Genomic DNA, 24903 nt, shown 5'->3' with positions numbered 1-24903 from the left:
TGATAGTGTATCAGCACATAAAATGCCCCATATGCTAAAAGCTTTTGTGTACTGTCTGTTCCTCCTTTGGTCTGGGCTGTAGTATTTGCTAGTATTTTGCTAGTGTAGTTCAAGGTTGTGCCAATAGTACGGCATACTCCCCCTGCTCCTACTCGCCACACCAAGGTTTATAGTATATACTGTAATTATGTGACTGCTGATGACTCAGCTTATTAGATTTTTTTTTTTTTCGGAAGCCCTGTTGTGTCACACCTGTTAGCTTATGGATACTACTTTGGGCTGAATACCAAAAGATGACACTATCTTATTTTATTGAAGCAGCAACCTTTAAACCCTGGAGCAGCTTTCTTGGGTTTTGCTCTTGGTTAAATAGTTTGAATTATGGCATCCAAAAAAACGGGTGTTTTATGCAGTCCGATTTCTTGTACTGACTTGAGCTTGTCCCCTTTGTGAAGTTATATAACAGCTCGAGAGGCCTGTTTACAATACCCGCTGCATGCCAACATTGTTTGCGTGCCAACATTGCCTCGCTCTCTGGTTAGGTGCCAAGGGGATGGGTCTGCATATGTTAAATGCTCTTTACATGTCAGTGAAGATCTTTGCAATGTCGGGTCGTTTGGTGTAGGTTCCGTTGTAAATCTTTTTTTTTTTTTTTTTGTCGTCACTCTCAACTCCTGTGTGTGTGCTCAGTGTCCGAGGAGAAGAAGCCGAGCGATGTGGAGACGGAGCTGAGCGACAACGACGAGGATGAGATGACCGACTCGCAGAAGACCAACAAGCTGTCAGAGATCTACTCCACCACCATCCCCAGTGTAGACTCGGCCATGGAGTCGTGGGACGGCTCGGGCATCGATGCCGGCTACGGCAGCCAAGGTGACCTTCACAGACTGGCCTGACACACACTCACACACACAAACACACAGACACACACACACACACACACACACATACACACACACACACACACACACGCATGTACATACACACACACTTACACATAGATCTAGTTCACCTCTATCCCCGCATTGACACAGCCATGGAGTCATGGGATGGCTTGGACATCGATGCTGGACATAACAGCCAAGGTGACACTCCGATGCTGGACAACACCCACATTTATAAGATTGTGCTTGTCAGATGACGGCTACTGTTACATACACTTCACACTTCATACCTTTCAGTCAACACACACACAGATATTCTCACTCTTTGGTACACACACACACACACAGCACACACACACACACACACACACACACACACACACACACACACAAACACACACACAAACACATACTCACACCCATACCCACACAAACACACACACAGTCACACAAACACACACACAAACACAGTCACACACACACACACACACACACACACACACACACACACACACACACACACACACACATAGTTACACAAAAACACAGTCACACACACACATTCATACACACTTATTATTTTGTTCACATACACATGGATGACCTGTGAAGTAGTTACAGTTACACACACACACACACACACACACACACACACACTATTCATCTCTTTCATATGTATTAGCAACCTCACACACTCCCACAAATGCACACAGACATATACAACACACACACAGTCACCTTTCACCTTTCATTCACACATACAGTTCAGTCAACACCCAATCACATGTTTGTACACATGCACATACGCACACACACACACACACACACACACACACACACACACACACACACACAGAGACACACTCACACACACACACACACACACACACATACACACACACACACACACTGACGCACGTGTCGCTGTCCTCTCCAGGGACGTACGGGCACCAGGTGGCTGGCATGGCTCTTCATCCCCATGAGTGGCGCAGTGCCAAGCAGAGGAACACTTCGCCACCCCCTGCCCGCCGCAAGAACTACCCATTCAGCGATGGAGGCTTCAGTGAAGATGACTGGGATAAGCCTGCAGGGTATTCAGCACTTGATGCACATGCAGCACACACACACACACTGCTCAAACACACACACTGCACACACCCACATATAGATGCACACATACCAGGGCTTGAAAACGAAATTATTTTTCAAATGTTCCGTTCCGAACGGTTCAGGTAGGCCTATGTTTAACGTTTTTGTTCTTGCATGCGTTCCACCACCAACATATCGGTCCTGAACCGGTTCGGAACGCAAAATATCGTTTGTTCTTAAAGTTCCGGCAGTGTTTGGCGGGCCTATTTTGTGGACTTTACCTTAGAATAGACGTACTCATTATTTCCCCTTGATTTAGCCTATACCGTAGCTATGCCCAAAAATAATAAATCACAGGCGGCCTCCAAAAACATTCAGATGGGCTATCCATCCCATAGCCTACAGACTTACTGTAGGCCTAACCTATGCCTATAAATAATTTCTTATCAAAAATATTTCTGGATACGTGCTAAACTCCTTACCTGGTTGTAGCCTAAGTTTTATCCATATGGAGATCTTCAAAGGCTTGCGCTATAATTCCAACCCTGTTTATAAACTAACCTGTCTGTTGCTGACAAGGCCTATCTCAAATTTCCCGTTTAACTCTTCTACATAGAATAGGCTATAATTGCGCAAACATTTCAAATCCTGACTTTAAAACGACAAGGCGTGGACAGGCAAAATAGGCTATTAGGCATAGGCTACAAACAATTTCCAAATCAGTTTCAGTAGCCTACGCTACGAGCTGGCCTAAGATCCGAAGTGGTAGACGGATAGGTTACATTACAACAGCAAGACAAAATATACACATTTGGACCAAAGGTCCATTTATTCGGTTTTTTTTTTTTTCAAACTGCAGAAATCAAATTATTAGGCTGTTATATAGAGAACGAAAAAAAACGTTATTAACCGGTTTTATGGATTTCAGAATAACGTTTCTGTTCCGGAACAGTTGAAGACCATTTTGTTTTGGTTTCCATTTCCGCTCCTCGTAAAATTCCGTAAAATTCCGTTTGTTTTCGGTTTTCGTTTTCGTTCCTTGAACCGGTTCGGAGCCCTGACACATACATACACTCTCTCTCTCTCTCTCTCACGCATACACAAACACAGTATATAGATACAACACACAATCTACACAAACACACACAAGTACAGGCACAGCAGATCAACTCAGAGCACTATAATACTTGTAGAGGGCTATACTGAAACATACTTCTAACAGATCAATTCAGAGCACGTGCAGCTCTACAGCAGGTCAGTCTAGCACACAGACAGAATAAACACACACACACACACACACACACACACACACACACACAACCACTATCAATCTCTCAACTGCTCCACTCACTAACTTTATGCCCACGTCTATCATTCATTCCTCTGTTCTATGACTTTCCTACCTGTTCACTTAACGACAACATCATCACCTCAGTTGACACGCCATGCCTAATATCTCCACAAATGAGCTGACATGTAAACTTAGTCAACACAGGAAGGGTGGAAAGTGCTGACTTGGCCCAGCACACTGCTGTAGGGCACGGGGAAAGAGTCGCTGGACACAGACTGATGGCTGGCCAAGGGTGAACGCTGGGGCCCTCTGCCACAGGATGTCAGGGTGTGTCCGAGCAGGGAAATATCAAGCAGGCCCAGGCCTGGGACGTTCTCCACCTCACGTCTCTTGTAGCAACTTTTAAAAGACAATGGCGGGGTCCGTTTCATGGTCATGGTCATGGTCAAATTTGCAGCCAACTAATATGCAAAACTGCACACACACACACACACACACACACACACACACACACACACACACACACACACACACACACATACACACACACACACACACACACACACACACACACTCACTCACTCACTCACATGCATGTGCACACACACACACACATACATACACACACACAGTCTTCTGCATTGGTTGGCAGATTCACAGTCATAGGCCTGTTCGCTGACATATTGTTTTTTTTTTTCTCTCCTTTTTTCATCCAGCAGCACATTCTTCAGCTCCACTTACTGCAACCAGATCTTTTCCTATCTCTCCGGGAGAAGCGTTCGGCTCGCCAGATTACATAATGATCCGTACTCACTGTGCCGTGCTTCATGTTCTCCCCCCGCCTCCCGGTTCTGTTCTCCATCAGTTCTTCCCCCCTCCTGTCCGTGTACGCTCTCCCTGTTTTTCGTCTCCAGACGCAGGCGACTGGCTGGGATGGGGGTGGGGGGGGCGGGGGGGGGGGGGGGGGGGGGGTGTTCACCAGGACTCACGTGCATGCACTGACAGCACAAGTGAAGATTAATACCAAATGTTACAATGCCACATCGACTTCTCAGCCTTTCTAAAAGCAACATTCAGAGCATGTTGTGATGAATGTGTGCAGTGCATGTAACATGTCTGAATGTTCAAGGAAATGTTCAAGGGAATGTTTTTAGAGCTGAAATTCAATTGTTTCCTTATGGAACGATTTGACTGACGTGCCTCATGTTTTTATGAGCAAGGCACAAGCCGAAAGAGAGAGATGGCTCCTAAAAACCCAAGGTGCTCAAAGTTAAAAACAATTGTTCAACTTTTGAAGTCACATTTTTTTTCAACAACAGTACACAAACTGACACCACTCAATAATATCTCAACGATTAACTGGGTTGCCTGTACACAGTGAAGACAAAGTCATCATCACACTGGGGTCACTAAACACTGGGGTCTCCTAAAACCAATAGACTTTCCCTAACTAGAATCACTTGAAGTTTGTGTTTTTGTTGTATAACCAAATAGTACTCTAACCAGTAGCGGCTCCTGGGTTGACAAATGGCTATTTGCACCCCTGGTACAAGTAGCAGTGTATGCTATTCATACCCTGGTGCAATAAGAAGTGAATTATATTCGTACCCCGGTGCACACAGCAATGTGTCCTATTAGTACCCTGTCTGGTACAAATATCGATGTATGCTATTCGTACCCCGGTGCACACAGCAATGTGTTCTATTAATACAGCCTCCCCCGTCTGGTACAAATATCAGTGTATGCACCCCTGTGCATTTATTCTGGCATATTGATCACACAATGTAATAATAATTAAAACATGTTTTTTTGTTGTTACGTTGGTAAGTGAGCAGAGGTCATACACTTTTTGCTAAATGCACTGGGGTATGATGTAACAAATATACTGTAATACAGTAATACATATGAATGTAGTGGGATTGCAGTTCATTGGCTTTACAGGAAGATGGAGATTTGATATTTCAACTGATACCATGGATGTATGTATCCATTATCTTGGCCTTGATCATTGTAACGTGGGGGCGTTAGCTCTGGGGTGCGCTGGTGCAGAATTTGAGAATTGTTTCACTCACCTGGTATGCACTCGGATATAAGTGGGAGTGTGTTGCATTTCCTCGGTGTTCCTGGCCTAAGCCAGATAAACAAACCTGTAAAGAATGTTCAGACGTGTCTGTGGGTTTCATGGAAGAACAACACCTTGATATTCCTTTTCGCAGAATATAGAATGGAACACCCCTACATTTTCTTAGAAGAATTAATTACCGACTCCTGGGTTGACAAATAGGCGGGGCTACGACGGAGTATTAGGGCCACACATGAAGGAAAAAAATATTTTTGCCATGACGATATTAAACTCGACATGTCGACTTTAAAGTCGCCATGTCAACATTAAACTCGACATTTCGAGAATAAAGTTGAAATGTAATATCGACTTTAATCTTGACGTATCGACTTTAATGTCGCCATGTCGACATTAAACTCAACATTTCGAGAATAATGTTGAAATATCATGTCGACTTTAATCTCGACGTGTCGACATTAAACTCAACATTTTGAGAATAAAGTTAGTTTGGAGAGAGAACGACCGCTCGGGACGATTGAAAGGGAGGACGAATGAAACAATGCAACAAGTGCAACAATGATTCAGAGTGTTCGAGTGCAACAATGATTAGACATAGGCCTATATCATGTGGACAAAAGATAGAACATATTAACCTACGTTGCTCAGCCAAATACTTTGCTGTTAGGTCCTTATCACGGAGTTACAGGCGATAAATGCGATGGTCAAAAGTAGCCTAAACGTCATAGCGGTTTATTTATTTATTGTAGGCCTATTATTAAAGTGTTGTTCTAAACATTTAGTTGTTGCATCTAAATGTTCAACTTCATGCTTATGCACTAGAGGCATACTAGGCGCTCTCCCCAATCCTAGACTTTCACGTTGCTTGTTTGTAATGGATGCAAAACAGCCCATTGCTGAATATCTATGGAGGGACGAATGAAGCTGTCCTCACGACCACCCCATGTAGGCTAGTAGCCTACTTGCACACATATGCACACAAAGTGCATAAATAAAGTGCATGGACACATATTCTCTCACGGGATTAAAATAGTATATATGCTTAGGCTATACCTGTGTTTCTAGCCTCCTATAGGCTACGTATTGCAGGTGAGACATGGAAAAGCAGTTTTAGAAAAATGAGTTTTGCCATGTTATCCTATGGAGAGTGACGCCCGTGGGACATGAAGGGCAGTTATTTGGATGTGCAGTAGCCTTAACCACGTAAAACAGAGTGAAATAACATTTTGTATAGAAACATTATATCATTGAATACATATATTTTTCTAGCTATTTAGCCTAAACGGCATAGTATTTCCATAAACCCGAGACAGCACTTCACGATGACGGCAATGATAGTTAACAGACAAGACGCAATCTATCTAAATATCTGCAATCTATCTGAAATAGCACCTATTTGAAGCCCATTTTTCATGTAATATATTGTGTATTAGTGTAGGCTACATAGCTTAAACTGTGTAGGCTATGTTTAAACAGTAGGGCCTATTGCGAGTTTAATGTCAGCATGACACGTCGAGATTAAAGTAGATATGATATTTCAACTTTATTCTCGAAATGTCGAGTTTAATGTCGACATGTCGACTTTAAAGTCAACATGTCGAGTTTAATCTCGCCATGGCAAAAATATTTTTTCTCTTCATGTGTGGCCCTAATACTCCGTCGTACGGGGCAGAGTCTGATGATCAAGTTTAGGGAAAAAAAGGCACACTAAGGACGGTCCACGGAGATTTTGTTCATTTTTAGGGCTACGGCTCTTTCTTTCTATGGCTAGGCTATGAGCGAAATCTGGGGAATGGAATCCCATAATGTTACCACTTGCGGTCAAAACACCGTGTTCATGCATTATTAACCTATGGTTAACCTACTTAATAGTTATTTTATTCATAAGAAGTGAAGTTTAAAATGTTGAGATTCCAGACAAATAAAAGCTACAAGGTAGGTAGGCCTACCGGTAATCAGCTCATTAGTGGAGAACTACTTTGGGGGAAAAACTCAAGAGGGAAACAAATTAACCGAGAATTTAAAATCGAAATCAAAATCCACTGGAGCTCCAAGCGTAGGCTTCACGCCGCATTACACCACTCAGCTCTCATAGTCAAGTTCAAGTTGTTTATTGTCATGTAGGCCTAGGCCTACTCATAAAATAAATGATAAGTAACGAAATTATTGTGTTCAAGAGCCAGCTCAACTTTAAAGAGTAAATTAAAAGTAGGCTATTCATTAAAAAGGTAAATATTCTGTGTGTAGCCTATGGGGGTAAATTAATATTAAGTGACACATACACGTAAAAGGGCAGTTTTTACGAACTCCTTGGGGAATGATTTGGAAAATTTGAGGAAGCTTGAACTATCAAATAGGATGGCGGCAGACAAATGGCCAGTGAATGAAAATCTGTCGGTAGCGGTAACTATGATTGTCACACACTTCTTAGGCAATTTGCGCAAAGTTAGAAGCGGACCTGCGCATCCTGGACACCGGTATGTTTTGCACAAAGGCACGGGACATCACGTAGGCCTATCGTTCTCATGTTGGCCACAAACTTGTCTGTAACCTTGTGTGCCTCCACTGCATCAATTGCTCTTTTCAGCAGCTGTGCATAGAGCACATCTACACGGGGCATGATCTTGTAGAACAGGTCTAAAATGAATAAAAACTCGGGATCTAAGAACATTCGAGAAAACCCTTTAGCCTCTCTAACTGACATTGTATCAAAATCTCCAGATGTTTCAATTATTTCGAAACACTCCAAAATAAGCTTTTAAATCTTTTCGGAGATCTTGTGAAAAAAGCGGAGAAACCATAGAGATCCGAAAAGAAGACACGCACTGAGGATGCTGCTGACACAGCCTTTTCCATCACCAGGTTCAATTGATGTGCATAGCAATTAGGGTACACGTCTTGCACTTTCTTACGCACTCCACCAGATGCTCCTCTCACTAGCCCCATCAGATGTCTGTGCAATCAGCCTTACTTTATCTGTGTCACTCTCAGGTGAACAAACTAGGCCTACACGATTTCGCACTTACACTGTAGCCCTCATCGAGTTGTGCTGCAATATTAGCTTTCCCCAGCATGGCTAATTTGCACAACTCAGATGCTAGCCTCATGTTTTTTGCCTTCTCTGAAAATGTTTCATGTCACACACACCTACACTATCCTACTCCAAACATCCCCTTGTCCCCCAGAAGATCGGAAAAGCAGGCATGGAAAACAGAACATTTTATTGCGTTTAGGACAACCAGAGCTTCTTATCAGACATATGGCCTACCACGAACGTGAAAAAGTCCGATTAAATGACCGACTCTTGTCCTTTGTTTGTTGGTATAGATAGATAGATAGATCCCCAGGGGAAATTCAAGGTACGATGTATACGATGTTAATGTCGGGCTGATCAGGTCCTAGGTTTTTGATAGCTAATTTCTTTAAGAGAAACTCCACACTATTGCACACACACTGTTCACTAGCCATTTTTCAACTGTCTGTCTGATCTCACAAACTTTGTACGGACTAATACAGTAGGCATACTACAGTAGGCTACAGTAGGCATATTACAGTAAGTTCTGACATCGTATAGGGTGGGCAGTGGCATGATCTGCCCACCCGACCTTCTACTAACCGCGCTCTAGCTGCAGTTCCATTATCGGTCGACAGATTTACATAGACAAACAGCAGACGCTGTTCAATTTCTTCAGGGCAGTGACCAGAAATGAAATGTTACGTTACAGTAGGCCTACAACAACTATGGATATGATCAACTTTGCGATCTTTTCGAAATGTCTTTGCAAATCATACAAAAATGTAGCATGATTGAGTACTTTGCCACTGATTACAATAATAAACAAACAACATTTTATTTAAAAAAATATTTTGTGGATCTACTTTTATAGTGGATGAATCGTTAGTAGGGCTCTGCCCCTACTGCCCAAGTGAACGAGCCGCGTCTGACTCTAACTGACGCTAGTATTCATCTGAAGAAATGCTGTATGAGTCAAGTAGCCGCATGCTTCTGTCTCTGGTGCAAGTTTAGCTTCAGTCTCATGGTGTAAGAATGGTGTTGGTCCTGGAGTTGAAAGTATTTTGTGTGTATGAGGTAGTATGAGCTCCCAGCAGTGTGTTGTTGTGAACTGCAGGTTTATGGGCCCACCTCACGGTGAGGGCATCGTGCTGGACCAGGAGGATCCGTTCTGGTGCCAGGCGCTGGAGGACCTGGAGACCTGCGGCCAGTCGGAGCTGCTGAGGGAGATTGAGGTGAGCCAGTGGCAGCGCATCTGCACGACACACACACACACACACACACACACACGCACGCACGCACACACACACACACACACACACACACACACACACACACACACACACACACACACACATACTGCACACACACACACATACTGCACACACACACACACATACTGCACACACACACACACACACACACACGCACATATTTACACACAAACACAGTCACACACACATATAGTATTTCCAAAGAAAGAAATTACTGACTATTATCTAATTACTTGCTTTTTTTTTTACAAAGAAAATATATTAGTATGTGCGTGTGTGTGTGTGTTTGGGGGGGGGGGGGGGGGGGGGGCAGTTGGGCGTGTAGTCTGTATTTATAGGCCTATAGACCCTTTCGACTGCAGAAACAAACATGGGCATTCCTAAGGCATTTCCAGGGGCACAAAAAACAACATTGAGCTAATGGTAACTTGGGGACAAAACACCAGTTTTATGTAAAGTCGATCTGTGATGGAGAGTAAGTTGGATAGGGAGGACTGTGTAATGAGATGAGATGTAGTGATTAAGCGTAAGTGTCTTCTGTTGACCAGATTGGTGGCAGAGATTGAGAATTTAGAATTTCTAGAATAGAAGTAGAAAAAAGTGAATGAAGAAAACGGTATGGTAAGTATGTTCCAGAACGTGGATAAATCGACAGGCAAGGTCATTTAGAAGAGTGAAGGAGCGGCCCAATTAAGCTTAATTCAAGTCAGCATAACTGATTTGATCAATATGCTCTGTTTGATAAGAACCTATAGGCTACTATGATCCATCGCTTGTAGAGAAGGACACATGGATGCAGATCTGTGCCGGATTGACCTCACTATGCCATATTACCTCACTACATCTCAACGGCCCAAATGCCAGCATGGGTGCGAGGCTGAAATAGTGAGCCTGGAACGGGCTCGGCGGAGCCGTTGCTGCATGGGTCTCGGGGCTCAGCGGAGCCGTTGCTTCATGGGTCTTGTGGCTCAGCGAAGCCCTTGTTGCATGTTGAGTCCAAGCTCAGTGCATCCTATCTGCGGCAGCCTTAAGCAACAATTCGACCTGGATTGGAAGAAAACTGTTAAAAGGGGGGGGGGGGGGGGGGGGAGAGTTGTTGATCCTAAGACCGACTGCCTAGTGACTGGAGCCGACTGGGACCTGTAGGCATTCGCTGATTCCTGATGGAAAGTGGAAACCGTCAAAATAACCTCCCCAAATCATGCAACCTGACAGTGAGGTCATCAGTAAGCAGCAATACTTCCATGTGAAGCACTCTACACTTCCATTGATTACCCAGTCACAAGCATACATCAGGAAACAACGGATCCCAGATACAGACTTCTCCACACCCAGTCCTGCCCCTGACCGAAGCACACAGGCTTATGACATGCTAACTAGCTGGCCAACAGCAGCAGGTCATACACCCAGTTTACGCTCCATGCGAAAAGCTCCCCCCCAAAAAAAAAAAAAATGTCTCTAAGTTGTGCCACTTCTGGTTGGGGAGCATGTCTAGTGCATGAGAAGCACGGCACTCCTCATTGCTGAGCTTCACTCTCTATCACACAAAGAGATACACATAAGGCAGATCAAAGAACATACTGGCCAAAGTGGTTGTGGTTGTGTGTGTGTGTGTGGGGGGGGGGGGGGCATATTGCAAAACTGGGACAAAAATAGCCACATCATGTGACTTAAACCGTGTGGATTTGCTCACATCCAAAACAGTCTCCCCCAGCACATTCACCGGGTATAAATGTTGACACATAAAGAACATTCAGTGGAGATTCAACGCTCAGCTTGACTTTTAGTCCTCATGTTGATGGAAAAAACATCGGGCTCTGCTGGCCCATGGCTAGATCTGGGACAGATCTGGTTCAGGCCCGGCATGCCTCCGGGACAGAGCCAGATCTGACTCATCTGCTGTTTAGGTCTAAACTCAGTGCCCTCGGATGAGGGTGTAAGCAGAGATTAGTGATGACCAGTGTGATATCACCGTAAATATGGTCAAATGATGTGGGCAAGAACTGCTGATTGTGTACATATGACCCCAGATTCACAGAAGCCTCTGGAGGGGTGGTTGTGCCTTGTTGGCATACTTTTACAGCATGTGTTATACCACAACCGTGAACATAAGCAGTTTGCGTTGGTCCTGTCAAGAAATGGAAAGTATTTGTATTTGTTTATATATTTTTAAAAAAAGGGAAAGGATCTTTCACCGTTTCAAACAACCTCTGGTGAGTTTTAAAATACAACCACATAAGAGTGAACGTGTGGCAACCCACAGGCTGCGCTAAATCCCTGGGGCAGCTCCTCCACACACACACACACACACACACACACACACACACACACACACACACACACACACACACTCTCTGTCAGTCTCTCATCAGTTCTGACAGATGCCACGAGCTGAGAAGCTGAGAGACCGGATGAGAAAACCATATGGATATCTCTACTCCCCCTGTCATAGGCGATAGCTCGCTTTCCTAAGACTGCCATTTGCTGCTGTTGATTCCCAACTCAGGGTTCAGGTCTTGATGGTCGCACTGGGAGTGCTAGTTATTTTTAGCAACAACTGTTTAACTTTCAAGGGCCTGTTCCACAGAACTATGCATTTTACGGCAGCGAGTGTTTACACACGATTCCCAAGCACTTATGAGCCTGGGAGACAAAGAGCTGATGAACACTAAATGAAGGCTCTTTTCTGTGTGTGTGTGTAATTTCAGTGGGGAGAAAGTCCACAGATTTTCCAATTTAATTGTCAGTTATCTTAATCCAGATGATTATCATTAGCTTCTTAGAGACCTGTGTAGCTAACAAGCAAATCAATGTAAGGGTGTACAGTAAGTCTGTGAAGTCATAAATGTACCCAAATCATCAGATTTGCCTCAAACAATATTGTTGAAGTGATAAAACAGTAAGGTGATACCAAGGAGCAGTGTGATTCCAGTTTTAAGTTAGTACAATTTGCAATGCGCTGCTGAGTCAAAAAGGAAAGGCAAAGCAAGGATACATCACTGGTACAACAGGAATTCTAGCATTCAAGCGTTTTTTTTTTTATTCACATATTACAAAGTGTCCCAACTTTTTTTCAGAATTCGGGTTGTATATGGCCATGCTGTCTGGAATGGTAACTTGTTTCAGAGGATACATTATGAATAAGTATGAATTAATTTGTGAAGAAATGGAACACTCCATTTTAGATCTCAGAGTTCAGATTGAGTTCACAAACAGAGCCTATGGCAAAAGCTCAAAAGCTTGAGTGCTTAGCTGTTTTCCAAAATTAAACTTTGCAGTGTTCACATGGCAATGACCTCTGACCCCCACAGGCCTCCATAATGACGGGCAGTGCCCTGAGCCTGGGCGTGGACGGGCACAAGCCCCCCCATGGTGACCCTCTGGGCCCTGTGGGTCTGAACCCTCTCCAGAAGGGCCCGGTACTGCACGAGGGCAAGAACAAGAACACGCTGCGTGTATCAGATAAGACGTGGGAGTCGCGACGCATCAAGGAGGAGATGCAGGAGATCCTGTCGCCCACACCGCTGGAGCTCCTCAAGGTGCCCGTCTCAGGTGTCTGTTTGACTGACTGCAGTATCCACTAGTCCAAACCACACAGCTATGGGAAATGTTTGTCATATGGGAGACATGTGAGACAAATTTGAGATATTGAGATATTTGTCATTTGAACCATAGAGACACATGACAGATTAAATAAAATCTCTGAGCTTTTAGAGATCTGGGGTTTTGTTCAAATGGAAAGGCCTCAGTAACACGAGTAGATTTACAGTATGTTTACAAAACTCGGGAAAGTTGCATCTTCTGATGACGCCACACAGACACTCAGAGCTCAGAGCCATTGAGACAGATGCCAAATTTAAAAGAATGCTAACAACAGAGATGTTTGGGTGGCAGATGCATTTGCATCTATACAAGTTGCAACATCTATTCAAGTTCTTCAGCAGCTCTGTGTGTCAGAGAGAGAGAGAGATATTGTGTGTGTGTGTGTGTGTGTGTGTGTGTGTGTGTGTGTGTCAGTTGAGATCCAGATTCAGTTTTAAGCGTTGTTCCAAAAGACAGATCAGAGGGATCAGCATGGAGAGGTACAACCGTTGAAGGGTAAAGCTTCTAGAGCATTCTAAGGGCTTAAGGGCCTTCCTTGAGGCCTTTGGGGCAGCACTAGGCTTTGTAAGGTATCAGAGCTCTATCCCTGTCTAGTCCAGGCTGGTTTGCCTACATCTTCTCTGCATCAACTCAGACATTTACAATATCTGCTGCTTTGAAAGACACAGTATTTAATTACCATCATATAGTATATGAATTATCTGATTGTTAGTTGTAGTAGTACAATAAATATAGCCACAGCTTATGTAGAATATAACATGGAGCAGTAGGTGGTACCTATACTGTAGATTCTATGGGTAACATAATGTGATGGATGGTATAGCTTACATTGCATGGTATGAATAATGATACTAATAATAATAATAATACTAATAATAATAATACATTTTTTTTATAAAACCCTCTTTCAAGACAAGGGCGCTTCACAAAAGGAATTTAAATACAGACAAACTACAAACACAAAAATAATAAGTCATGGGCATGAATGAAATCAAACAAAACAAGATGCCTGACGGAACGGCTTATGCGCCGGCGTTCCCGTAAGCTCAGACATCAAGACATAAACAAATACAAAAGGCCATTCATAAGCGCTTTACACAAAGACGTAGACAAACACGACAAACAAGTCAAGTCAAATTCACGATGGCGACTCTCTTTTGGCGTAACCTAATGTTAGGCTAAGCAACACAGAGCATGGTGTTCTTGAACCCAACCAAGTCCAACCAAGCCCTTGGCCCGTCTGGAATACAGATGGAAACACGGATGAAGTCCTGAGCAGTCAGAATTAGAGTAGCCTGGAGTAGACGCTGGAGCGTAACGTAATTGGTGTCATAGGTTTCAAGGCGTGGTGTGGTGTAGGTGCTTATTGTGAGGTAATGTCCTTGACTGGCTCAGGTTACCGTGATGAAGGATCCTGAGCGAGATGACTTTGGCTTCAGTGTGTCAGACGGCTTCCTGGAGAAAGGCGTTTACGTCAACATGATCCGACCCGATGGCCCTGCTGACCGCTCAGGACTCAAACCGTTCGATCGCATTCTCCAGGCAAGTATGCACACACACACACACACACACACACACACACACACACACTCATGCATAGTGCATAGTGCATAGGATAAAGAGGACATAACTTCCCATCTACACAGCATGTATATAATTATATTTATGTTTATGTGTCTTAGCAGACACTTTTGTCCAAAGCAACTTACAATGGCATCAATAAACATTTCGTAATACAACAATAAACATTACATTTCACAGTTTAGGGGGTGCTGTGGCACAACAGACTACAGCGTCCATACCATGTATTGGTCCAGGTGCCCACGAGGACCCAGGTTTGAATTGTGGTCATTTCCTGATCCCTTCCCATCTCTCTCCCTCTCACTTGCTTCCTGTCACTCTTCACTGTCCTATCCAAATAAAGGCAAAAAGCCCAAAACATATATACTTTAGAATTCACAGTTTAAAGTAGTCATAAAGCCTAAATAACAATAATAAAAAAAATAATAATTATAATCCTAGTATAATACCAATTTTAGTAATAGATAAATTAAATGTAACAGAATAAAACATATAACCATAAATCAGGTTAACCTTATTTTTGAAGAACCCATTTCCCAATATTGTAATAACTTTGCCCAATGCTGTAGTGGCAGATCACCAGTTCTTGGGGACAAGTGGTGAAGCTCTGTAGACAACCACTCACTATTTTTCTGCCTATTATTAGGGCTCCCAGTATCAAAACTGCAAGAACCCTATTGTTTTTCTAAGGATTATTCTTGTTTCCCAGAATCTGAATTCCCAAAATCTGTACGTTCCAGAGGCACCAAACCTAATTCCTAGCCATGCAGGTATCTTGCACAATTGTAATTACATCACCATGACTCTAGGGGGCGCTGCAATAAAAACACATAGCCATTTTATGTCATCTCAGACTCCATATGGAATAAAAAAAAAGAAGTGAAACTAATCTATCTCCTCAGAGACCATCCATCTGACCGTCCATCTCTCTGAAGTTGGTACAGATCATCTACAGACCAAGCTGAACAAATGGGCTTTTCCACATCCTTGATTCGATGCTCATATTCAAATTGACACATCAATCAAATGTCAAGGCATGGTACGGAATGATCCTATCGCTAGTAATATCTTCTGATTATATTGCTAATATCTTCTGATGTAGGTCTGATCATAACCAGGTATATATACTCACCGTGATAATCTGTGGATGCACACCAAAATTGAGAAATTCAGTCCATAAGGGGTGCTACATGTAAATGTCACAAGAACCGTACGTAAAAAAGCCAAATCTGGTCCACATATACCTGGCCAGCTAGCCTTATTTGGTCTCTTTTCCAAAAGTGTCAATTGGCTTGCTCTTAGAAATGGCCGCCAACAGCCAATCAAATTTCAGCAGTCAATATGCCAGTGCAAATCTTCATGAAACTCCACAGGCTCATTCATAATGTTACAAAGAAACTACTACAAATTCTGACAAAAAAAATTCAAAAAGGGGGGGGGGGGGCACTATAATTATCACATATTAATATCAAAAGAACTGTTTAACCTACAAATGTGACATTTAATGCGCTTATTCTTGATCCTATTTGTTGAGAGGCAATAGGAGCAAAAACTGTACTGTACTGTTATTGCCGGCGCACAGCACTCACCTGTCTAGTGCCACTTGCCAATTATTATGACCGCCGCACTAGCCACTACACACGCACACACATATAAACACGCACACACACACACACACACACACACACATACTGTAAACACACACACACACACATTACCAAACACATACACACAGATAGGTATGTACACACACACACACAAGCACACACACAAACGCACATAAACACACACACACGCACATAAACACACACACACGCACATAAACACACTCCATTACTTCCAAGCGAACACACACACACACACACATACAGTACACACACAGAAGCACATACACAAAAGCAAACACACACATGCACAAACTCATTTACATACACAAAAGTTGCAAGCGCAGGGGGTAGAGTAGGAGATGGTCGCCTACACAGCGTCACCACTTGGCCTCCAATAACTGGTGTCCTGTTTCTACAGCGTCACAAGTTATTACAATATTGGGATATTATAACATTAATAGGTTCTGGAAGATCCCTGCATGACTAGGAAGCTACCTACCCAGTTTGATGCCTGGGGGACTTACAGATTTTGCTGCCCTACTACTTTTAGGGCCGAACTGGGAAACAAGAATAATCCTTACTAAAACAATAGGGTTCCCACAGATTCGCTGCCTGGACTCCTAATATTAGGCAGGAAAATAGTGAGTGGTTGTCTACAGAGCTTCACCACTTGTCCCCCAATAAGTGGTGGCCTGCTACTACAGCATTGGACAAAGTTATTTCATTATTGGGAAATTATGTAAGGGATAATGGACGACACGGTGGTCTGTTCACAGAAGTTAATGCACGGTCGAGGTTGTAAAACGGCCCCGACGCGAAGCGGAGTGAGTGCAGTAAGTGTGTGTGTGTGTGTGTGTGTGTGTGTGTGTGTGTCTGGGTGTCTGTGTGTGTGTGTGTGTGTGTGTGTGTGTGTGTGTGTGTGTGTGTGTGTGTGTGTGTATGTCTGTGTCTGTGGGTGTGGGGGTTTGTGAATGCTTCACTGGCGTTTGTCCTAGAGTGTCAATAGATTGCTTTGCGGCCTATGGGAATTAAATTGCATATTTGGAATTTTGCACTGGCAAAACACTCTCTCTCTCTCACACACACACACACACAAACAAACCAGCCATGGTATTTGTTTTTTCTTCAGACTCTATAAAAGTTATTATAGTGTAAATGTGAAGTAGACACAATGGATCTGGTTTGGATTAAACTCAAAGAGCTATTAATAAAGTCTGCTGTTTGAGCTTGCTAAGGACTCATAAATATTTGCAGTAAAAATTACATGGACTCGGTTCTTTTCAGAGTCTGCCAGCGAAGAAAGAAAAGAGGCCCAGCATGTATCCTTTTTGCTCCAGAGGCCTTGTCTTGTTCACTTCATCAACAACACGTTGGCCAGACAAAACAGGTCTATTTTAGGTCGGGGGTGGGTGAAATCCTTCGGTGCCAGATTTCTCTCTATTTTCTACATTTTTTTCGTCTCCCGGGCCCCCAGTTGTTAACCTGGATTTGGAACACGCCTACACCACATGCCAAAGTCAATAAAAAGCGGTTTCGATTTGATAGTTCATTTATCCCTGTTTGGTTTATGGGAGCGCTAACCTGTAGAGCCTGAGTTCAGGCTGATTTGCTGTGAAGGATTACCTCCAGGAGAGCTGTGGCCGCAACCTGAGGAGGCTGTTATGCAACGCATTTGTTCTCAGAAGGGATATGGCCGTGGCCCCATCCCAAACCCATCTGACAGTTTTTTTCTTTGTGGATATAACGAGGTTTGAGTAATAATGCCATAATGATGGCAGTTTGGAAAGCAGGATGTCTGTAATGATATTCCTCAAGGCAGTTTGCCCTTAGGATATTTATATTCAAGATTTTGTTTGGACACACTTTCTCCTGAGTATTTGCATGGGTCTAATCCATCATTGTTTTTTTCCTCCTCTTTCCCCCTCTTTCTTCTCACAACCTGATCTATCTGTGTGAGCTGCTAGCAGATATATGTTAACCCTTAAAGGAGTACCGTCACACCGGTGTGACGGGAATGTTGGGAAATTAACATTCTAAAGAATATCTGGGTTCATTGAATTCAACATAGAATTTTAGAACCTTCAATTGTTGCGGAACTTAGAATGTTCAAAAACCTACACCTTTAAGGGTTAAGGAGGTACTCTTGGTTAAGGCCTGTTAATATATAAGTACCAAGGTTGATATGATCAAAGGAGTTGATGTTTAAAGGATAATTCCGCTGATTTCTCGAGGTCACTAAGTACTGTCGGTACAAAAGAATAACAGAAAACAATCGGCTCTACCTAGCTTGAGTTGCTGCAGCCAGCAGCTAGAGCTACCGGGCAGCTACAGTGCTACACTCTGGAGGCATGACCACGGGGGTTCATGAACATGAATTCTTCTTTAAGGTGCTTGCACACTGCCCCAACAAACTTTGACAAACACCAAAGGTTGTGTCTGTGTGCACCATCAAAAGCTGTCTGTGTTTGTTGCGCTTTGTTGGAGGAAGTTTGAGTTTGACATGTCCAAAAGTCATTCTTTTCAATTACTGTCTGAACAGTGGAGAGCAGGAGGTTGGTTTGCTTAACCTTCTAAAGACTGCAACCAATAAATGCCAACTTTAGAATGTTAGAGTTTGCATTTGTTGGGGCAGTGTACAAGCAGCTTTAGTGTTAGTTAAGGTAACCCCTACAGAAATTTCAGGTTTCTGGCAAACAGTTGTGGTTACCTTTTGGCAACTTTGCTGGAAGTTTGCCTCTAGCGGCTAACATTGGTGAAGTTCTGGCAATATTTTCAAGTGAACTCATTTGTTTCCCACAAATCATCCACAAGTTTGCTGCAAATCTGCCGCAAACATTTCATTTTTGTAAGGGAACCTATAGCATTGTATGGTGGCAATCTAGTAGCAGTAGTAGTGTCTGGGTGAGAATACTCATGGCGTCTGTCCTTGTCTGTGCAGGTGAACCACGTGCGCACCCGGGACTTCGACTGCTGCCTGGCAGTGCCCCTCATCACTGAGGCAGGCGACAAGCTGGAGCTGGTGATCAGCCGCAATCCGCTGGCACAGAGCTCACCCACGCCGCCGCCCACGCTGCCGCATGAGTGCCACGAGCTACCCACCAACATGGTGCCCCTCAGCCGAGAGCTTCTGCACCACACAAACACCATGGACCTGTGACAGCGAAGATGAGAACTACAGCCCTTGTGTCACGCTCGCATTACAAATATGGCACTTCTCCCTGAGAACAGGCAACCCAGGACATTTCAGATTCTCATGAGGGGAGGGATGCCATTGGTCCCCTGTTGACTGAGCCCCTGGCTAGAGGAGCACTCTTACTGGGAAAAACTTTGCCTAGAATATCCATAAAGGCGTAATCCATGATTCTGGTGAAATTGTTCAAATGATGTTTGAACTCATCAGCCAATCAAACATGCCCCTCTCTTCAGTGTTCATCAGTTAACAAAACTCCCTGTGTGGTCGGATGCTCCTTGGCACTTTGTTTGTTTCCCCTTTACCGAGCCAGAACTGTGGCAGACAGCTAGAGAAACACAAGTAGACTTTAGCGGAATTTGACAAAGAAAAGTGGATTATAAGGATTACAATCAAGGACCACACCTTAAACCACACTTGGCTGTCAATGGAGGATCACCATTGCCTTCAGTATTCTAGTAATGGTTTACACTGGAACAGACCTGGCCCAGATGCATGCCAGACCTGAGCCAGATCCACCCCAGAGCTGGGCCAAAACTGCACCAGTCAGGCCCCATCTTTGTAGTTGTGTCCAGGAAATCGCCAGTGTTCAGAAGTCTCTAGTTTCCATGACAACTCAAATGTTCTAAAGTTCCTAAAAAAAGTTTTACCAATCTGCTCGACAGGAAATAAATTGAACCTTATTTCACTGTTTGAATATTTCCAGAACTGTAAGTGCCAATTCATCCAGAATTGGATTGGAACTCATCCAGATTCAACCCTATGCCTTGCTTTATAACAAGAGTTTCAAAGCAAAGCATACCTATAGCTGCAGTTTGATTGAAGTGCCAGTGTCGTGGGGCTGTGTGAACCTGCACACAAGTAGCTGCACATGGTCCAATGATGTTGTCATGATGAAATGCAGGTATTTAGGACTTTTTATTTATAGATCCAAAAACATCCAAAATGTGCCCCTCTTATTATTCTATCTGAAAATAGTGCAAAAGGGCCAGAGATAAGAGCGGCCATACTTGGAAGGTGAATGCAGGAAGGAGGGCTTCTGTTTTTGTGTCATCAGTGTTAACGTTGACGTTTAACGTTTAACGTTAAAACCTGCTTCAAGGACACAAGCCAAAATATTTTCTTTGAGTTTTAATCTGGGCTGTTTAAAAGAAGAGAATGTTCTGTAGTCATGGTCCACAGAGTCCTTTTACACACACACACACACACACACACACACACACACACAGAGAAAGAGAGAGATAGAGAGAGAGAGAGAGATAGAGAGAGAGAGAGAGAGATAAATGGACAGAGACCAGTGGTGAACAAAAGCAGACGCGGACGGCCTGCTGTTTCACAGAGGGACCAGGCCCAACGTAACAAAATGTCCCTTTGATTTTTCAGCCGAGACTAAACCTCTCTCCCCAGGACTCTGTGCACTGTTGCTGTGTGTGTGTGTGTGTGGGGGGGGGGGGGGGGGGGGGTATCCAAAGCAACTTACAAATGAGATATAACATTCAAGCTACAGTCCAATAGAGTGAGAGAGAGATAGATAGATAAAGAGAGAGAGAGAGAAAGAGGGAGATCTCCAGTTTCATGGTGTGTCTGACTGTTCTTTTTTGAACTTTAGACCTCTTCTGATGTCACCATAAGGATGAGTAATGAGGTTCTGCAGTCTGGTTTTAATGTATGTTTGGGTGGGTTCCATATCCCTTATATGCTTACTAGCATGTTCCTGGGATCTTTGCAGTCCCACACTAGCTGCAGACACGTTCATAGTTAACCACAGCCTTCCATTCACATTCAAAACCAGTAACAGAGAGACAGGCAAACACACACACACACACACACACACACACATACATGAACACATAATGACAGCCTCTGCCATTCACACGTTGTGTAATGTAGCATCCATGCCATGAGGCAGCTCGGCCTAGAAGAATCAAGGTCACATTTTCGCCACTCTAACGATGGACATGTAGCCAAGCTATCACCCACTATGCGACCCAAAACAACAACCCCCCACCCCCCAAACCACACACACACACACACACACACCCCTGTTTTTTTTTCCAGCACTGCTACCCACTTGTACTATTTCCAAAACACTGGCCCTTAAGTGCTTGGGGAAAAAGGCAGGCATGGTAACAGACGCCATTAGGGTCCTCACTGCTGTGGGAACACGACACCCTCTGCAACTCAACATTTGGTCCACATGATGCAGCCTGCAGCCCTGTGTCTGTGTAGTCGGCTTTATCCCACATGCTCGTGCTGAGAAGCTTCACAGCATTTGCTCAAACTTTATCTGACGCCCATGAGGCTACTGCTGAAAGGACTTGTTTTGGAAGCCAGTCCTCTAAGCTAAGAAAGAGACTGCACTGCTGGACACATCCATGCTTGATCCAAATCCACATACTTAAGATTTTAAAAAACAAAATCCATGAAATAACACCACACCCAAGGACAACTAAATATCAAAAGTACAATTCTTCCTACCAATTCGCTGACCTTTTCCAGTATTCTAAAATAAATATTAGAAGTCTGCCACCAGTTTTTTTTTTAATCAGTCTTTATTCCAAAGCTGTGGGTCCCGTCAAGGTCCAAGCCATTTCTTTTCCCCAATACTCACCTCCTCTGTCCTAACTTTTTTTGCTAATACTGTGAATCTCTCCAGGCCTACAGGACGACTGCTTTACTGCGTCTGTCTCCTGTCAGTTACACACACGCAACCTCCAAGTCACTCCAATACCTAGAACCCCAATAATAAATGTTTACAGGAGAAGAGTCTTGCACAATAGAGTACATGTTTTGGAAAAGGTTAGAGACTTGGGTAAGGGTTTTCTGTTTTTTTCTTTTTTTTCAAAGACTGGGCACAGGCATGTTTTTCCCCTTTCTTTCTTGTTTGCCTCTCCAGAAACGCCATTGTCTATTTATGTGTATTTTTAGGACTGGATTTCTCATGTGGTCTGTTTCTTTCAGCCCACACATAAATGCTATTTTTGAGGTCGATCCTCCTGGGTCACAAAGTCCGCCCACCCCTTTTGCCAAAACACTGCTGCTGGTAATTGTGGCTGAATTAGTTGGGAATTATTTCCTTACCCCGGAGCCTCTGGCTCCCATGTTGGAAAGCACAAGTAAGATCAATTTGCAATAAAGCAGAAAGCACTCATTGTTCTGGCCATTGCTGGAGAACTCTTGCAGGAACAATCAGGAGCTCTGTACCCTGTACACATATTATTAGACTGGCCACGCCACACTGCCTGCCTGCTGCTCTCTCTCTCTCTCGCTCTCTCACTATTTCTCCTGCTCTCTCTCTCCCTCACTTTCTGACTCTTTTTCTTTTTCTCTCTCTTTTCAGTCTCTCTGTTTCTCTTTCCTTCAGTTTCTCTTTCATTCTTTCTTCTTTTCGTTTTTTTTCTTCCTTTGAGGCACTTATGTAACACCACTAAATGACTGCGAGAAAAAAAAAACTGTCCCCACGAAGACTGAGGGGAAAAGTACAGCACCGTTGTTGTTTATTTAAGACTTTCAGAGAGCGAAAGAAATTGACTTTTACCTCGACAACGTCGGTGGGCTTCTGAGAAATGTATTTGCACGGTGACGGTTGCCGTTCAAGCTGCTCCTCAGAGCTGAGGTCAACAACAAGGAAAGCTGACCAGCCGAAGTGTGTGAAAATGGGATTCACGGGTCAAAGTACATGGATTTTGTGTGATGCAAAATGTGGCATTGAACAGAACAGTCTGTTTTTTTTATTCTTTGTTGTGTTATGTTTTCTAAGGACCTTTTTTAAGTGTTGCCATTCGATGAATGGGCTTGTTTGTTTGCAGTGTTGTGTCTGAAATGTAAAGGGGATTTGAATTTGTACCATTTGAAGTGTCATTGCTATTTCTGTGTTATATGTAGTGTTTTTTTGTGCATATGAACAAGAGTTCTAAAAAAGGACAAGTGTTTTTTTTTTATATGCAAGACTTCTGCCTGACAAGGCCCCTATGATGATTTTACATGAGCTTTATAAAAGGAGCTACATACAGTACATATGTCCATCCCTATGCATTTTAAAGGAGAAATTAATGTATGCATTGATATTGATGTGTATTTTTAAATGTGTAATATCAAAGTTTATTCTCTGTATAGTATTTTTCTAAGACCCCACACCCAGACTCCAGAGCCTATCTGAAACAGCCAGAAAGCCTCCGACTCTGTGTAGTGACCTGGCTGGATGTACTTGGTGATGTGTGATGTGTATGGGACTTACTGTGCCAATGAACTCCTTAAAAAAAAGAATGAAGAGAAAAAATAAAGGTGAACATAAAGCAGTTCCTTTTCTATGCATGCATAGGCCTATTGCTGAAACCTGCAGTAGTTTATCAGTGACATCTGACAGGTGTCGAGGTTAATGGAAACTCAAAAGGAGAATGTATATTAGTAAACAAACTTAAACTCCAGCTAATGCAAGCAAAATTATCTCTGCTTGTATATTCATTTTTTGTCAGCCATTTCCTCTTAATTATTTATACACTATTTTTAACATTATCTGGTGACTTCATGTAAACAATTTAAAATGTATCAACAAAATCCTCCCTGTGTTCAAAAGGTCAAAAGGCTTTTTTCAGTATACTGGCAAAGCCTATAGTAATTAATGTATGGAAAGTTGTTCTATATGGAATTCATTTAAGTAGTCAGCAGTAGTATTGTTAAATACTGTATAATCACGGTGTAAACACTATTTGCTCTTTGGTCAGACAACACTCATTAGGGCCTCGACATAAATGTGCCTGCAATGGAAATAAAAGTAAATTGGCAGTTGTTCTGTGAGATCTTGAAACCTTGCCAAATGGCATAGAGGTAAAACAGGTTTGAATTTATATCACCCCCCCCCCCCCCTCCCCATTTCTCCATTCCTCTCCACGCCCCCGCCCTCGTTGGCTTACGTAATGTCTTCAATAGCGTTTAATCGCCTCAAATGGGCCGTGTTGTTAAGCAGAGCTGGCTAAGGTATCACTTGTGATAAGTCGGCGTGGCAACCATACAGCAGATGCCTCTGTCCTCTCCCGTTCGGCCGACTGGATTCTTCTCCGCACCTGCTCGGAAAAACTACGGTGCTATTTATATGCGCCCGTGGACCAGCCGCTCTTGCACCGCTGTTCACCCTGCGTGAGGTGGCACACTGGCCAAGAAAGAAGACTATCTCTCTCACACACTCACACACACGCTCTGTCGCTCACACAGCGGCCGAGGTAAAGATGCTACTGCATGCTCTTCAGTTAATTGGGGGGGGATTGGTGTGACTAGTGATTGGTGAAGGTTAA

At 43.4% G+C, this 24903-nt stretch overlaps 1 protein-coding gene across 7 annotated transcripts in view; it reads left to right on the top strand.

Moving 5' to 3' along the window:
• Positions 1-21092, top strand: part of grip2b (glutamate receptor interacting protein 2b) — a 187003-nt gene extending 165911 nt beyond the window's left edge. For 6 of the 7 annotated variants that reach the window (XM_042089501.1, XM_042089504.1, XM_042089499.1 and 3 more), the window contains 6 exons: positions 691-873; positions 1822-1975; positions 9475-9592; positions 12943-13170; positions 14630-14776; positions 19361-21092. In XM_042089501.1, coding sequence (XP_041945435.1) covers positions 691-873; positions 1822-1975; positions 9475-9592; positions 12943-13170; positions 14630-14776; positions 19361-19579 — 1049 coding nt within the window. In that variant the 3' untranslated portion in view covers positions 19580-21092. Of the gene's footprint in view, positions 1-690; positions 874-1821; positions 1976-9474; positions 9593-12942; positions 13184-14629; positions 14777-19360 lie in introns of those variants that run through there. The other variant, XM_042089505.1, reaches the window with a different exon arrangement.
• The last annotated feature ends 3811 nt before the right edge of the window (positions 21093-24903 follow it).

The sequence above is a fragment of the Alosa sapidissima genome, chromosome 4 (genome assembly GCF_018492685.1).
Source record: "Alosa sapidissima isolate fAloSap1 chromosome 4, fAloSap1.pri, whole genome shotgun sequence".
NCBI lineage: Eukaryota > Metazoa > Chordata > Actinopteri > Clupeiformes > Clupeidae > Alosa > Alosa sapidissima.
Note: the sequence above shows the minus strand (reverse complement) of the source record. Positions and strands in the feature narration are given on the sequence as shown.